We start from the raw sequence: 16143 nt of genomic DNA on the forward strand, positions 1-16143 counted from the left end.
AGGTATTGTTATTTACGTGTTACTACTAAGATTTTAAATGTTATGTAATTAATTATTTTATATTTTTTTCTTTGATCATAATAAATTTTTAATATCTATTATCGTGTTTTATTTTATCTGAAATATATAATATTCTCTGTAAACATAAAAATATCATCAAATATAATATGACTATATAAATTAGGCATAATAAATCCTATGGGTTGTTTATTTATGTTTATGTTATCCTCGGCAAAGGAGTTGTTGGGATGCCTGACACAGTAAGGGCTACTACCACCAGTGATCACCTTCAGACTTCAGAGGCGTAAGATCGTTTGCAGGGGCCGTATTAATATGACCTCTTATTTCCAGCAAATTACGCCGTGAATGGCACTGATTAGCAAATTCATATTATGATCGCAACCACTCTCTAGTCTCCCTATTAAACACAGTAGTTTTCGCAATTCGTATGGTGATTTTGTATGCGGGTGTGGTTCATGCTGAAGCGTGCTAGACTCTCACATTATTACGGAATACAAACAATGGTCTAGTGGGTCTAATAGTAGACTGAGAATAATAGTCTTATAGGTAGTTTTTTTGGAAAATAATATGAATTCTGGAAGATTATATTTTCGTACAATGGCAACACACATTGGACATAGTTATAATGTCAAATAATGTCAATTTCGACAACCCGTCCCGTCCCGTCCGGACGGCTGACACTGACGTTCCGCAGTAATTTATTGTTTGAAAACAGTACACAATTTTAGGTTTATAAAATTACAATAATTGTACCTATGTTGTTAATAAAATTATTATCGTTTTCAAATGTCCAGTAATAGTAGTAAAAATATTTGAATAAATCACGTTGGTGAATTATCTGAGTGAACCATAACATTAAACATATGGTTTGTATTGATGTTCTGTTTAATTATGAAAATTACTTTGCTATATAAAATGAACTTCTTTTTAATGTTCTCTACCCTTTTCAGTTATAAAAATGTAAATTAACCTATTTACAAATCATCTAGATTCAATAGATTCCAGTGATTTTACACAATGTTAAATCGAAAATGAATTTTTCGTCCAAAAATGTTTTCTCCTGTTTATTTCTTCGACCCTGGCTAGGAGTGCCTCTTGGTTTATGGATAGCTGTTTCTGTTATATATTACTGGTGGTTGATATCAAGGATAAATATATTGGAAACACAAAATATCGTGTTTAAAAAGCAGCTTCAGATCTCTCAAAATGTTATGCGACAAATATCTGTGGATACCGAGATAACATACACAGTACCTGAGGTATGTAATAAATAATTGAAGAATAATATTTCAGTGGTTCATAACCCTTAAAATTATGCTATAAGCCTACTGTGTGTTGAACATTGTGTTTTTTTCTGTCCCTGAATAACATGTTCTTACAAAAAAATGTATAAAAAAGTTGTCTGTTTTGCGTATTTAATTGTAAAAATTAAATTGCCAATGAATTGCATAAGTGTTCTATTAGCCTATAGATAGGTCATGAATAAGTGCCATTTAAAAAAGTGTTTGACTGTATATCAAGGGAACATGGAATGGTTTTACCAGCTAAAACCATAACAATATTAACCACTGAATACAATACAAAATGACACCAAATGCTATACAGATTACAGGAATTCATTCTCACTTGCAGATTCCAGACGTAGCTGGAACAATTTGTGAAACGGTGCATGTAGCACTAGTTTGCATGGGCAAGTGTACAAGAAATATCACTCCCATGTTGAAGTCTTTGTTGCATCACCGACAGAACCCGATACACTTTCATATTATAGTGGATAGCATGTCTGAACACACTATTGGTACTCTGTTTGATACATGGGATATACCTGATGGTATGTATGATGTTTTGGTTAAGATGATCCATAACTAATGGAAGCAGTGATTTCATAGTTTAGAATTTAGATTATATAATGTGTACACTGTACAATAGAAAAGTGCTTAGTTCAATCGCTGAAAATAGATAGGTACTCAAATTTATAAAGATGGCAATACTCTTGATATTACTTATATTTATAAAATAATGTTTGAGTTCAACAGGGTTGTAACTGACTCAATATTTTTTTTGTTTCTTCAGCGATGTGAAATGCATTCAATTTGGAAAGCATCACGAGAATTTTTTTCAATACATTAAAACTGCTAATTTCCTGATATTATTTTTTAAATTGAAAATATTAAACTATGTATGTGTATTACTGATATAATTCTATTTTTCACAGTAAAATACACCCAATACAATGCCCAAAAACGTCTAGTGGAAGTCCGTTGGATACCCAACAGTCACTATTCAGGGATATATGCGCTAGTCAAACTTTTGTTTCCCAGTATACTGCCAGATAGTTTAAGACAAGTTATAGTACTGGATTCGGATCTAACATTTCTGTGTGATGTGGCTGAACTGTGGAGCATGTTTAGGAATATGACTGATGATCAGGTAAATTGTTTGAAACAGAAATGCTATGGTTTAAAAATCTTAATTCAATAAATAAAATCTTTGAATTAATATTTGAATACTTTAATAAATAAACAAAAATGTTTGTTATATGTAATGAAGTAATGTACAAATAATAAATACAACATCATTAAATAACCTTTTGCCAGTTTTTAGATCATAATGCAATAATTAATACAAAACCAATGCAAATACAAACTCCACTAATTTAACCACTTTCAGTTCATAGGTCTAGTGGAAAACGAAAGCAACTGGTATTACGATAAAACGAAACGCTGGCCTGCATTAGGCCGCGGCTACAACACCGGCGTCATGCTATTAGACTTGCACAAGCTAAGGACAGTAACAGACTGGACGCTAGTGTGGCACGAAACAGTTAATGAGAACCTGGAACAGTTGAAACAAACAACGCTAGCCGACCAGGATGTGATTAACGCGATTATAAAGAAGAATCCGGGTTTTGTGTTCAATATAAGTTGTCAGTATAATGTGCAAATGTCTATGAAGACGCTGGCTAAGAATTGTTACGGTGAAGATGTTAATAATGTCAAGGTAAATAAAGTAGTAAACATGGGGTTTTTAAAATTTTCTTGGTCTTTTGAATGCATGAAGGAAGTATGATTTAGTTTCATAGAAATAAAATTATTTTATAGTTTTTGTGGTCGATGAATTACTTCTATGAGCAATATTTGTACACAACAAAGAGAGCAGTAGGTCATATTTTATGATTTGAGGATACCATTTTCGTATTGGAAACAGTTTAATTACAAAAATTGATACTTATGTAATAGTTAGTTAAAGTCTACTGTTGAACTTTTCATCAATCACAAGGTTTTTATTAATATTGTTTTGTCAAACTTACAGATAATTCATTGGAACTCGCCCAGTAAGTACAGTGTGAGGATCAGGGATGCTGAGTATTTTAAGAACATCCATCTATCCTATGTTAATTTTGATGGGAATCTTCTACGTGAAAAGCTACATAGATGTTCACAAAATGAAGTTGTTACTTATAAGGTATAATTTAATAATTATAATCTATACTATTGCATTGATTTACAGGTAAATTAGCTTGGAGAAATTTTTGCATATGTAGTGGTGTGTATATTACTCAGATCTTAGAGCGCGTTTCCACTATATCGTTCTGGCCTATACAAAAATGTTTCGATATCCTAACATTACTATTTAATTTTATACTTATTCCTAGCAACACTTTTGTTTTCAATAAAAACAAGTTTTTATTTGAAAGAAAATGGTTTTGACTTTATAAAAAAAAATATATCATTCAATTTTACGTCCTTGAGCAAACGACAAGGTGACTACCGTGAAACAATAAAATATCGTGTCCATAATAATTTGTTTCATAATTAATATTTGACCATAATAATTACGAAACAAAACAAATAAATAAATCGTCACTTGATAGTGGAAAGTGGAAACACGCACAAAACCAGAATAAACCAGTTTACGCTGTCCGCAGGTGCCACGTGCAGTCGTTTGGTAACGTTAGAACTTAAAGCACATTTCATTCAAAAATTATAATTATTATGTACGTAGTTTAATTGATAAATTTTGTATTTGTTGATTGTTGTTATTATTTGTTATTATTGTTATAATATTTGTTGAAGTGAATTACATGTCCCGCAGCCGGAGGCCCCAAATGAAAACTCAGATGTACTTAAAAACTACATTTAATAGCTAAAATGAGACTTTTACACCCATGTCTGCACGATGCAGACCGGAGTTAAAGAATGAATTTATACAGTTTAATAATTATAAAGACGTAAGCTTGGATGCTAACTAAGGGAAATCGCATCCACATTCTATTCCCGTGCGAACGGCGTATTCAGCAGTTTTGTATGAAGGCAGGGCCATAACTAGTGTTTAATTTGTGTGTAAGTGTTGTAACTTTATATTGTTAATTCAATATGGCTCCAGTGTTAAAACATGGTCGAGGCAAGCCTTTGACTTCTCAAACTAAAGAATTAAACTTTAAATGTCGTTTCTTTTTCAGGTTAGTAAATTTTTCATTTTAGTAACATTGTTAATGTAAAAGTTATATGTATGTTAAATGTGCAAATATTAAAATAAAGTCTCATCTTTTTCAGAGGAGAAACACATATAGTTTAATTTAAAATCCCTTATACATATATACAGGGTTACTTGTAAAACACCGGCAACCTCGCAGGACAAGATAGCTAACATCATAAGTAACAACATTTCGACTTTTGATAATTTGTTAGATTTTATTTTCATACAAAAATAAATATTCATTTAATTTTCCGTCTGAATATTATAAACTCTACGCCTCCCAAAAATTACGTAAACAAAAAGCGAACGAGAGGGGGAAGGGGGCGTCGCGTCGTCCATCCGATAATTAATAGAACATAGACTTACAAATGTAAGGAGAGTACAATAAAAGTTTAAAAAATCATTTAAAAATAATTTATTGCGTTATGCCAAAAGTCGTAGAACAAATGTTGTTACTTATGATGTTAGCTATCTTGTCCTGCGAGGTTGCTGGTGTTTTACAAGTAACCCTGTATAAAATAAAAACTAAAAATAAAATGTTGTTTTATTTTATTTGCTGACCATACACTACTACAAACGCAAAAATTTCTCCAAGCTAATTTACCTGTAATATTGATTAGTATTTTATATTACATGATTCATTCTTAGTTCTTGACATGGCTTACAATATCTATTCTTATATTAATATTTTGTTTCTACTTAAATTAACTGAAATGAAATGAAAGGAAATGAAATAAATTTATTTGTCCATTATATGATTTACAATTAATGTACGACAGTGGGTCCCAAACTAAGTGAAATACTTGTGTCTTGGGACCCTGCAAATACAATAATGTTATTTAAGAATAAATAAATAATATAGCATGCAAAAAACATTACATATATAGTAATATTACAATCTTTTTCATGCTATAACTTTAAATTGCAATAAAATGCTACCACATTAAAATTTAAATGTACCATCAAAATATTACCTACTTACTCAATATTTTTTTTAGATGAACCATTCTGACCTCTGCCTAAGTTTCCGCGCAGCACAACGCGTAAAGCTACGTACACACTTATACTACATGGACTATAGCTACTCTAGTATCGATGGTTTTGACGTCACTCTAGTATTACAGTTGTCTATGGATAGACTGCAGTTTTTGGAGCGACTTGTGAAGTATTGGGATGGTAAGTTTTTTTTTATTTGAGGTTTTGAATTATAATTTGCTTCTATACTTTGTTAAAAAAAAATGTACTTGTAGAATAACTTGAATAAAAAAATACTGGTTTTGATTAACTTCCCTGTGTTAAAACATGGTGGAAATAAAATAAAAATAATAAAAAAGGGCACATTCCAATAGCTTTTTATATTAAAACAAAAATTGACATCTCAATGTGGTAAGTGCTACATTATTAAAAAGTCCTATATTATTAAAAAAAAAACCATTGCGAAGCTATTGTTGATTAGACAATAATATGAATATAAAAAAAATATACAAGCCACTAACAGGGTGCAGTGAACCAAATTTTTTGAAGTCTATTGAAAAATTCATAAAAATTATACCTACATTTTATTTTACTAGCATTCATTACAAATATTTGATACATGTTTAATTAGGTCCCCTAAGTGCTGCGATATATCTATCAGACTGCGAAGTGACAAAATTTGAGAGCTTCATACGAGACTGGTCCGACACGCTCAGCTTTCGACGGAATATCGGATACCATCTTGTTTTTAAACACGATTCGGTAAGAAAATTACAAAAATATTAATATAATAAAGATTTTTTGTTCATTTAACTCAAAATACATAGTCGTTGGTTGTTTTGCGATGCTTTGCAATTTTTAACTATATTGTAAACTATCTGCGCCCCGCGGTTTCACCCGCGTTTCTCCGCTTCTGTTGGTCTTAGCGTGATGATATATAGCCTATAGCCTTCCTCGATAAAAAGGCTATCTAACACCGAAAGAATTTTTCAAATCGGACCAGTAGTTCCTGAGATTAGCGCGTTCAAAAAACAAACAAACTCTTCAGCTTTATAATATTAGTATAGATAAGATAATTTGAATTCGGTTGATATATTAAACAGTCTATTAATATAGTTCAGATACAATACCTTTTACCAAAAATATCAGGAACACACTTTCAGTATTTTACGTCACAACACGTATGAAGAAACATCATAGAACACTAATACTTTATACAACACACTATTACTTTTACACTTGATCGAAAACAAAGAAATAATCTGTTTTTAATTATAAAGACGATAATTTTTATCCAATTATGTTAACAAAATGCCTGAACTATGATTGATCGATAAAAAATTTCGATCTACCCGCGTTTACTTTGATAATTTATTCGCGGTTCGCATACTACGCCTCGGAGCAATTAACAAGCATAATTATACTGCAGTCCACAGAGTAAGTAACATACTACCCGCAGTTCGGGAATCTGTTATGAATAAACTAATAAATTTTATAAATATTAAAAAAAAGGAACTAAAAAATTTTAGACTTTACGGATTCAAAAAAATATTAAATTCTATTACGTTTAAATATTATAATAATGTCTTACCTTAGATTTAACGTCTCGAATCGAATTGAATACTCTCTTTTTGATTGTATTGGCCCCTGAAGTTTGAACTGCAAACAAAATATATGTTCTAATGATGATATTTATATTTATAGGTACATTACCCAGTGAACTATCTCCGTAACGTTGCTTTAGAGAATGTGAACACCCCGTATGTGTTTCTAATGGACGCAGATTTTGTGCCCATGGCAGGTTTATATGGGCACTTGAGGGCAGCTATTAAATTGATCAACCCGTATCCGCAGAAAAAGGTAATTTTGATATTCTTACTTATTTAACAATATACAGATTAATTTCGTCATGATGGCTGTTAAGTAATTAAATTATTCAAAGCTGGCGCTATTTTAAAAGTGTCTATATATTTATTTTATGTTCATATTATTAAAAAAGTGAAAAAATTATTTAGTGCCTATTGGTGGTAACTAGTGTTGCCGAACTATCGATAGTTTGACTATCGATAGTTGACCTTGAAAATAAGTCAGAATATCGATAGCACTATCGATAGTATCGATATTATCGATACTATCGATACTATCGATAGCGTTAATCATGGAATACTATTGATGAACTGCAATAGTATCGATAAAATCGATAGTATTGATTGCCAATAGTTGCTATACTATCGATACTGTCGATAGTATCGATACTATTGCTACTGAATATTGCAACTACAATCGATACTATCGATAGTACTGATACTATCGATAGTTTTGAGCTATCGATAGTAGTAAATTGTGCAATAGTATTGTTCACGATTTCTTGGTATAATGGGTCAGTCAGTGCCACCGACCCATATTATGACTCAGTTTAGAAGTTAAGACTAGTATTTGGTTTAATCGTTGTAATAAAGAGACTTTCTTTTTTTCCTATTGTTTTGTGGGATCGTTTTCCCTAATTTTTTTCGAGTTCAACGACATTGGTGAAGATGGCAAATCCAGATACGGAGGAATTAAAAAAGATGATCCAGTTACATCGATAGTCATCAATATCTCTTTTTTATTTTTTATTACCTTTACTGGCCTTCCAGTAAGTTCAGAAAGACGAATCCATGCATCTGCTTGTTTCTTCTTATCTTTATGATTTGCATCTTTCGGATTCCAGATGCATGGTTCCACTTGGTAATGTTCCAGAAACGAAAGACTCTCCTCATTCGACCAGCAACTCATTTTTTATTTATTTTTTGTAAAATTAAGCAAGCGTGTACTCGCCGCGAGATCACGATGGCTACTAAACGCGGACCAACATGTAAATGCATCGCAAGCGCTTACCGCAAATGCCCTTTGATCTGCGTAAAAAAACCGACACTCGACTGGATCGGAAGCAAGCAGGCACAAGCCCACGCAAGCCAAGCCAAACGCCCTTTTTACATGTTGCGATTATGCGTACCATTATGTGGGTAGACAACCATCCACTATTCTGTTCCAATTTTATCAATGTACCCTCTTAAACCTTATAAATTATTGTTGCCAATTTAAATTAGAAGACACTAACTATGCACAAATGTACGTGGCTTATTGGATTACGAATTAACGAACTAAAAAAAATGGATTGTACAAAGCGCCAATAGATAACTTGAAAAGTATTATAACCAAACATCTAGTTCTCTGTCATCCACTATAATATTATTGATAAAGCAATACTATCGAGAAAAAGGTCACTATCGATGGGACGATATTATCGATAGTATCGACACTATCGATAGTATCGATAGTTCGTTCGATATTGAGCTTCGATAGTATCGACACTATCGATAGTATCGATAGTTCGTTCGATATTGAGCTTCGATAGTATCGATACTATCGATGGTATTGCTATGTGTCGATAGTATTTACGCTTATAGGACTATCGATACTATCGATAGTATCGACACTATCGATAGTATCGATAGTGCTATCGATACTATTGCTTTTCTCCAACTATCGATAGTTAATCGATAGACTATCGATAGTGGACTATCGAGCGGCAACACTAGTGGTAACCGACGTTCAAAACGCAACGTTTCCGCGCGTCCAACTCGTTCTAGTTCTTTCCCCTCCTCATGTTATACCCGTATTATAGCTCCGCCTGTATGTCTAATATTATATTTAGTGATTTACACATTATGTAAATTATGTCAATTTCATTTGCTTTTCATTATCTTAAATTCATCAGTGTTTAGTAGTACCGTAGTTTTATAGCATGGGCCCCGGGGCCCACAAATTCTCACGCATAACATGAAAGCAAAACGTTCATGTTATACCTTTATTATGGTAACCTATTAAAAACTCGAATTTCTATTACCCGAATCTTAAAACCCCGAAAACGGTTGTTAGAACTTTTAAAAGACAGATGTAATGAATGACAAATTTTTAAAATTCCTTTTTTAATTTCCCAGATGAATCAATTTCCAGATGCACCAAAACCAGATTTTTAAAAAGTATTTTTTTGTTTTCCGTATTCTCATAATCCAGATCTCATTATACCAGATTCTCAGAATACTTTTTTTTGTTTCCCATCGTACCATTTTCCAAATAAACTATTGCCAAATTTTCATAATCTTTTTATTTGGTTCCCATATAATCGTATAACAGATAAACTATTGCCAGATTTTCATAATCTTTTTATTTGATTTCCATACAATCGTGATTATACTATTACTATCGACTGAAAATAAACATTGTCAGTAAGTAAATTTATTGTTTTACTTGTCCATTACAGACCGGTTTTAGTGTCAAAGTCGACTCAGTAGGTTAGGTTTGAACTACGACCCCCACGCTAGAACTGACTCGCTATTGTTTTACTTGCCTATTACAGAAAGGTTTAAGTATCAAATTCGACTCAGTAGGTTAGGTTAGGTTTGAACTGTGACCCCCCATGCACGAGCCGAGCGAGCGAAGCGAGCGTGCCGCGGCAGCGGCCGGCGAGTGCCAGAACCGACTCGCTATTGTTTTACTTGCCCATTACAGAAAGGTTAAAGTGTTAAAATCTATTCAGAAGGTTAGGTTAGGTTCGTGCTGCGTCCCCCTGGAAGGATTACGTTTTGCTGGATATCGTTAATTGGAATTTCAAAAATCTGGACATTGTTTGTCTGGATATCAATTAACTGTATTTCAAAAATTTGTGTTTTAAAAATCTGGCTTTCGTGCATATGGATTACGGTCATCTGGATTTTGTGCATTTAGATTTCGTATGTCTGGAATTCATTCGTCTGGATTGTAAAACGTCGTACAAATAAAGAAATGGGCAAATGAAATTCGGAGTTGCGATTATATGGCAAACAAAACTTCAAAATTTTAAAATTCGGGGTTATGAAAAAATGTCCAAACGTTTTCTGGATTATGATATTCGGAATATTAAAATTCGAGATAAAGATAGGTAACCCTTTATTATGTGTATGTATGTGGCTTCCCCTCCTTCATGTTTGCTATAGTATTTACTATTTAGTGACACCTAACATATATATTACTGTAAGTCCCCCTACATTTTTGACGTTCTATTGAATTCAACAGTGTCGTACCGGCGTTTGAAACGCAGCGTTACCGTGCTTCCGTGCCCCGGTATAAAACGGCATTACTACAACGGTTAGCACGTCACGGGGCCCCAGGGGGGTACGTGAGGCTTTTTCGAGCACGCGAATGGCCCCGGGGTCAATTCTATAACATTTATTATATTACACATAAATTCTCTAAATAAATAAGGAAATAAATAAAGTTTATTATACTTATTATACATAAATTCTCTTTCCCCTTCATTTTATTTCCTTTATCTCCCGCCTCCTTCATGTTTAGCATATTTAATGATATCTAACAAAAATTGCTGTAGCTCATAATAATCTATATAACGATGGCTACAATATATTTATATCTATTATATTCTTATTATTCAACAGTGTCTAGTAGTACCGGCGTTTGAAACGCAGCGTTACCGTGCTTCCGTGCCCCGGTATAAAGCAGCCTTATTACAACGGTTAGCACGTCATGGGGCTCCGGGGGGGGATGTGGGGCCCTTTAGAGCACGTGAGTGGCCTCGGGGGCATAGGGCCACTAATTATACGAGATGGGCTAATGCGTCTGCGCCTTATGAGGTAATAATGTGTTTCTGTTAGTCTTGTTTTTCAATGTAACACTAGTATGACCATTTTTTTCCACTATAACACTTATGTTTTATTTTTTTCTCTCTATAAGAGTGATATGTATACTCTATATATATATTCTAAGCTATATTATTTATAGGTTATTAGTTTAAGATTAGTTACATTAAACAATTAATAATATACTTTTTAATGTTCTTATGATATAAATAGCATCAGCAATGATATTTCCAGTTTGGTATTTTATTTTTTGGTAATTATATTTATCTCTTATCTACTTATATATGGTTTCCTGTAAAATTTAATTAAGTGTGAAACAATCTCTGTCACATTTAAGCATGAAACAAAATGTAAGTTGTTATGATTTCTTTCAGGTAGAATGGCAATCAGATTACGAACCATATTTAGTAGTACATCGCTCTGTACCCAAATACGACACACGCTTTTCTGGATTCGGTTGGAATAAGGTGATACTTTATTATTGTTATATGTTATTTTATGGAGTAGATATTATTACCGAAATATATATTATAAGCTATAGCCTATATATATATAGCCGAGCCGTTCTCGAGTTTTAAACTTAGCAACACATTTGGCGATTTATTTTACTATATAGTAGAAAGTTCTTTTCCGATATAATATTTACGTTTAATTGGAAAAATTTTAACGTTATTGTAATAACTTTTCCATCAGGTATCCCACAGCGTGGAACTAAAAGCGCAAGGCTACAAATTGGCAGTGTTGCCAGATGCGTTTGTTGTTCACACTCCACACGCACCGTCGCCGGATATAACTGCGTTTAGAGCTGATCCACATTATCGAATGTGAGTTTGTAGTTGTGTTGTGTTTGTAGTTTGTAGTATGTTGTGAGTTGGTTTGGAGTGAGTTGGTTGTGTTGTGAGTTGGTTGTGTTGTGAGTTGGTTTTGTGATGATTTTGTCGTGCAGTGAGTTACTTGCGTAGTGATTTAGTTCTGTAGTGCGTTAACATAGTATTCGTGGTAAACAAAGTTGTATTGATATGTTTTTTTACAATAATGAGTGAAATGTACAAGGCTTCAAGTTCGCAGTATTGCCTGATGCGTCAGTTTTCTTGGGCGTATGAGTGTGTGGTAAGCTGAGTTAGTGTTCATTTCACTCAAGTATGGTGAAATTTAGTTAATTTAAAATAAATATTTTTCCATGTAACACTTCAAGAAAAAATCATCGGATTTTTTTTCAATTTTTTCACGTAATTATAGATATTTTTCATTTAATATTTGTAAATTTCTATAGTTATATTTTTATTTGCAGATGCTTAGCGCTCCTAAAGCAAGAATTCATGGAAGATCTTAAGAAAAAGTACAACGTGTCACTGGAAACTCCGAAAGATTCGCCCTACATGGCTGAGGCTAAGAGTCTATTATTACATCAGAAAGATTAAAGTATTTAAAATTGTATTAATTTACTAGCTGTTCCCCGCGGTTTCACCCGCATTGCTCAGCTCCGGTTGGTCTTAGCGTGATGATATATATAGCCTATAGCCTTCCTCGATAAATGGGCTATCTAACACGGAAAGAATTTTTCAAATCGGACCAGTAGTTCCCAAGATTAGCGCGTCCAAACAAACAAATAAACAATCAAACAAACTCTCCAGCTTTATAATATTAGTAAAGATAAACGTTAATTACAAACAAAAACTAAAATACGCCTAAGTTGTTGGTCCTTTATTGGAAATGTTAATGCTTATGTTGAATCACGTATGCAAATATTCAATAAGACAATAGAAGTACAGATAAATTATTGTTTTAATTGTTAAAGGTTAAGTTTTATTTAGTCCCATATAAACTAACTGAAAATTATTACTTTTATATTTTTTTAACTAAATGTAGACGAAAATTGCCAGTAAAAGTTTAAGTATGTTACACATTATGTTTGATATACATAGAGAGGTCAATAGAGTGAAAATATACTCGCATTTTTTTTCAATAAGTAACATAATTATTATGCACTAGCTGTTGCCCGCGACTTCGTCCGCGATTAGGTCGTTTTTCGTCATTCGTCGTTTAAAAAAAATACGTGACACTTTATTTTTGAATGTTCTTAATTATTGTCTCTTATAAAATTTAACTACTTACATTAAAATTGAACACTCTGATAAGAAAATCTTAAAATCTGAAGAAAACATGAATGAATGTGATTTAAATTCTACATTACTTAGTATCAAAATATAATAATCTAAATTAAATGTAGATTAACAGTTTGAGCACACCATTATAGAATGTTATGTACTTAAGTATTAAATTACGTTAGTTAACATAGTAACTTTACTAAAAACACGATGACTTTCTTTCGCGCTCGGTACCACAAACTAAGCATGTTTGTGGTAAGTGGCCCGCGTGACGCGTCCCTTGACCCCCCGCGAGTTCCCCTCCGTTGCTATTCGAAAATACATTCGTTGCTCTATTTTAAGAAAAATGTGTAATACTGTGGCCTGGGCGTTACTTATAACACGTCCAGGGAGTTCCTGAGTGCCGATATCACCATCTTGAGGAAAAGCTTCTAATGTCGATTTAAAACTGCATACATACGAATTAACCTGTTTTAAAATTGTGAAATGAATATAAATTTATAAAGAATAGAAAAAATTTATAAATTTATATTTATAAAGCATTTGAATGCCATAAAACCAAAAATATAAATTCAACAAAAAAGGTCGTGTTCCATCGTTACAATATTGTATTCACTGAAAAGTGCTTCATATTGGTTGAAATGGTTGTTAATCATCTCAATAGATGGCGCGCGGTGTGTCCCTTCAGACACATAAAACTGAAAGAATAGAATAAATTCGATCACTCGGGCGGGTCACGAGTGGCTGAGTTGGTGAGGCATCCGCCCCGGAATGGCGCGAAGGATGCGGGTTCGAGTCCCGCCTCGTGATCGAATTTTTTCTATTTTTTTCTATTCTTTATAAATTTATATTTATAAAGCATTTGAATGCCATAAAACCAAAAATATAAATTCAACAAAAAAGGTCGTGTTCCATCGTTACAATATTGTATTCACTGAAAAGTGCTTCATATTGGTTGAAATGGTTGTTAATCATCTCAATAGATGGCGCGCGGTGTGTCCCTTCAGACACATAAAACTGAAAGAATAGAATAAATTCGATCACTCGGGCGGGTCACGAGTGGCTGAGTTGGTGAGGCATCCGCCCCGGAATGGCGCGAAGGATGCGGGTTCGAGTCCCGCCTCGTGATCGAATTTTTTCTATTCTTTATAAATTTATATTTATAAAGCATTTGAATGCCATAAAACCAAAAATATAAATTCAACAAAAAAGGTCGTGTTCCATCGTTACAATATTGTATTCACTGAAAAGTGCTTCATATTGGTTGAAATGGTTGTTAATCATCTCAATAGATGGCGCGCGGTGTGTCCCTTCAGACACATAAAACTGAAAGAATAGAATAAATTCGATCACTCGGGCGGGTCACGAGTGGCTGAGTTGGTGAGGCATCCGCCCCGGAATGGCGCGAAGGATGCGGGTTCGAGTCCCGCCTCGTGATCGAATTTTTTCTATTCTTTATAAATTTATATTTATAAAGCATTTGAATGCCATAAAACCAAAAATATAAATTCAACATTGTGAAATGAGTTCAGTTTTAAATTTGAGAAATATTGATTTCTTGTATTCCACTATTCGTTGTAGTCGAATACAAAATATTGGTATTTAAACCAACTTAGGTTGGCCTACAGGCAAAAGGGATCCTATCAAATGGTAAACTTGACCTTGTATCTTAAAAGTAAGCATGAACGGACCTTCTGATAATTATTGAGCACCAAAGGATCATTTGAAACGCGCTACTATAAGAGCGAATATTGTCTAATAACAGGTTACATTGCACAGTATGTTCCTCTAAAAGTAGTGATTTCAAAGGTTCCGGTGTATCTTCAAATGAAAGCCGACTCCTTACTACACTATAAAGCATTACAAAAAGAACATACTACGCCTTTACAGAAGATGATCTGTAATCAATTGTGAGGTTATAAGCAAACCCACTTTTATATTTGTCAGACCACACCACCGAATTCGTAGATTGTTTACCTCAAGTCATTAAGACTATGACGAAATCTGTCTGCAGTAAGACGGTCCTCTCGCTATTCGTCCGTTTCCAGAGACCGAATAGTTTCAATTCTTAATCTTTCATTAAACAAACTTATTAATCGTTCTTGTCTCATATAATTGTAATATTCGCGTCCCTACTCTAGTCATTGCTTATACTCATGTACATCTTCAAGAAATCGAATAATATTATGATGCACCCTATCATTTGTCAAACGGTCTTCATATTGAGTAAAGTTTCAGATTCTCGAGATAAAATATGACTGTCGTGATCAGTAGTGAGACGTAATTCCCTCTCAGTGAGGGTTTCGGTCTCACGGGATAGTACAATATGCCGTTTGCGATCAGCTGTGAGACGTCATACCCTCTCAGTGAAGGTTTCGGTCGCACGGGATAGTAGGGGAGACCGGGTTTGGTTGTCTCACGGGTTGGTTGTCACAGCGGTCTTAACACAAAACTGAACTATCGAATAAGTCTGGTGAACAGCGTGGCAAGAGCAATACAGTGACAACGCTGTCCCCAGTTCAGAACGTCAGACCGCCCCGATCTGCCGTGAGGGCCTCACACGTGTTTATTGTTTTCGCACAGATTTTTTATGATAATATGAGGACCGAATATGCTCCTCATAACATCTCTTTTTGTGAACGAAACGACAGCGCGGTTTAATTTAATGCCAACACCATTAGAAAAAAGGATTATTATTAATTGTGAAACATATCATGATTTACACTATTAACACTCTTTTAACATAAAATATAAGTCTGTGAGTGTGTAAAAATAAATCCAGCTAATTACACATCAAACTTATGTTTATAATTAGGTATACGACATGAAAATATATTAATTACCAAGCAATAATAATACAGATAAGCAGTGGTGGCTCAGTG

At 33.5% G+C, this 16143-nt stretch overlaps 1 protein-coding gene across 1 annotated transcript; it reads left to right on the forward strand.

Moving 5' to 3' along the window:
• The first annotated feature begins 699 nt into the window (after window positions 1–699).
• Window positions 700–13137, forward strand: LOC149897096 (xylosyl- and glucuronyltransferase LARGE2s-like). Its single transcript, XM_090116849.1, has 13 exons — window positions 700–887; window positions 972–1280; window positions 1654–1852; window positions 2237–2451; window positions 2692–3021; window positions 3334–3486; window positions 5499–5676; window positions 6107–6237; window positions 7180–7335; window positions 10953–11147; window positions 11528–11620; window positions 11847–11977; window positions 12445–13137. The coding sequence occupies exons 2-13, from the start codon at window positions 1053–1055 to the stop codon at window positions 12572–12574; spliced, it is 2139 nt and encodes a 712-aa protein (XP_089972975.1). The 5' UTR covers window positions 700–887; window positions 972–1052; the 3' UTR covers window positions 12575–13137.
• Window positions 13138–16143: the final 3006 nt, after the last annotated feature.

Source organism: Colias eurytheme, chromosome 26, assembly GCF_061535395.1.
Source record: "Colias eurytheme isolate Ceu_HAF_F1 chromosome 26, ilColEury1 Martin Lab GWU primary, whole genome shotgun sequence".
Lineage (NCBI taxonomy): Eukaryota > Metazoa > Arthropoda > Insecta > Lepidoptera > Pieridae > Colias > Colias eurytheme.

What these genes read in the sequence shown, in the direction of transcription:
- LOC149897096 (XM_090116849.1), top strand. Translation starts at nt 1,053, where the DNA reads ATGAATTTTTCGTCCAAAAATGTTTTCTCCTGTTTATTTCTTCGACCC. An exon ending in ACTTGTGAAGTATTGGGATG is followed by an intron (nt 5,677 to 6,106) that starts GTAAGTTTTTTT and finishes ATGTTTAATTAG; the next exon opens with GTCCCCTAAGTGCTGCGATA. An exon ending in GCTGATCCACATTATCGAAT is followed by an intron (nt 11,978 to 12,444) that starts GTGAGTTTGTAG and finishes TTTTATTTGCAG; the next exon opens with ATGCTTAGCGCTCCTAAAGC.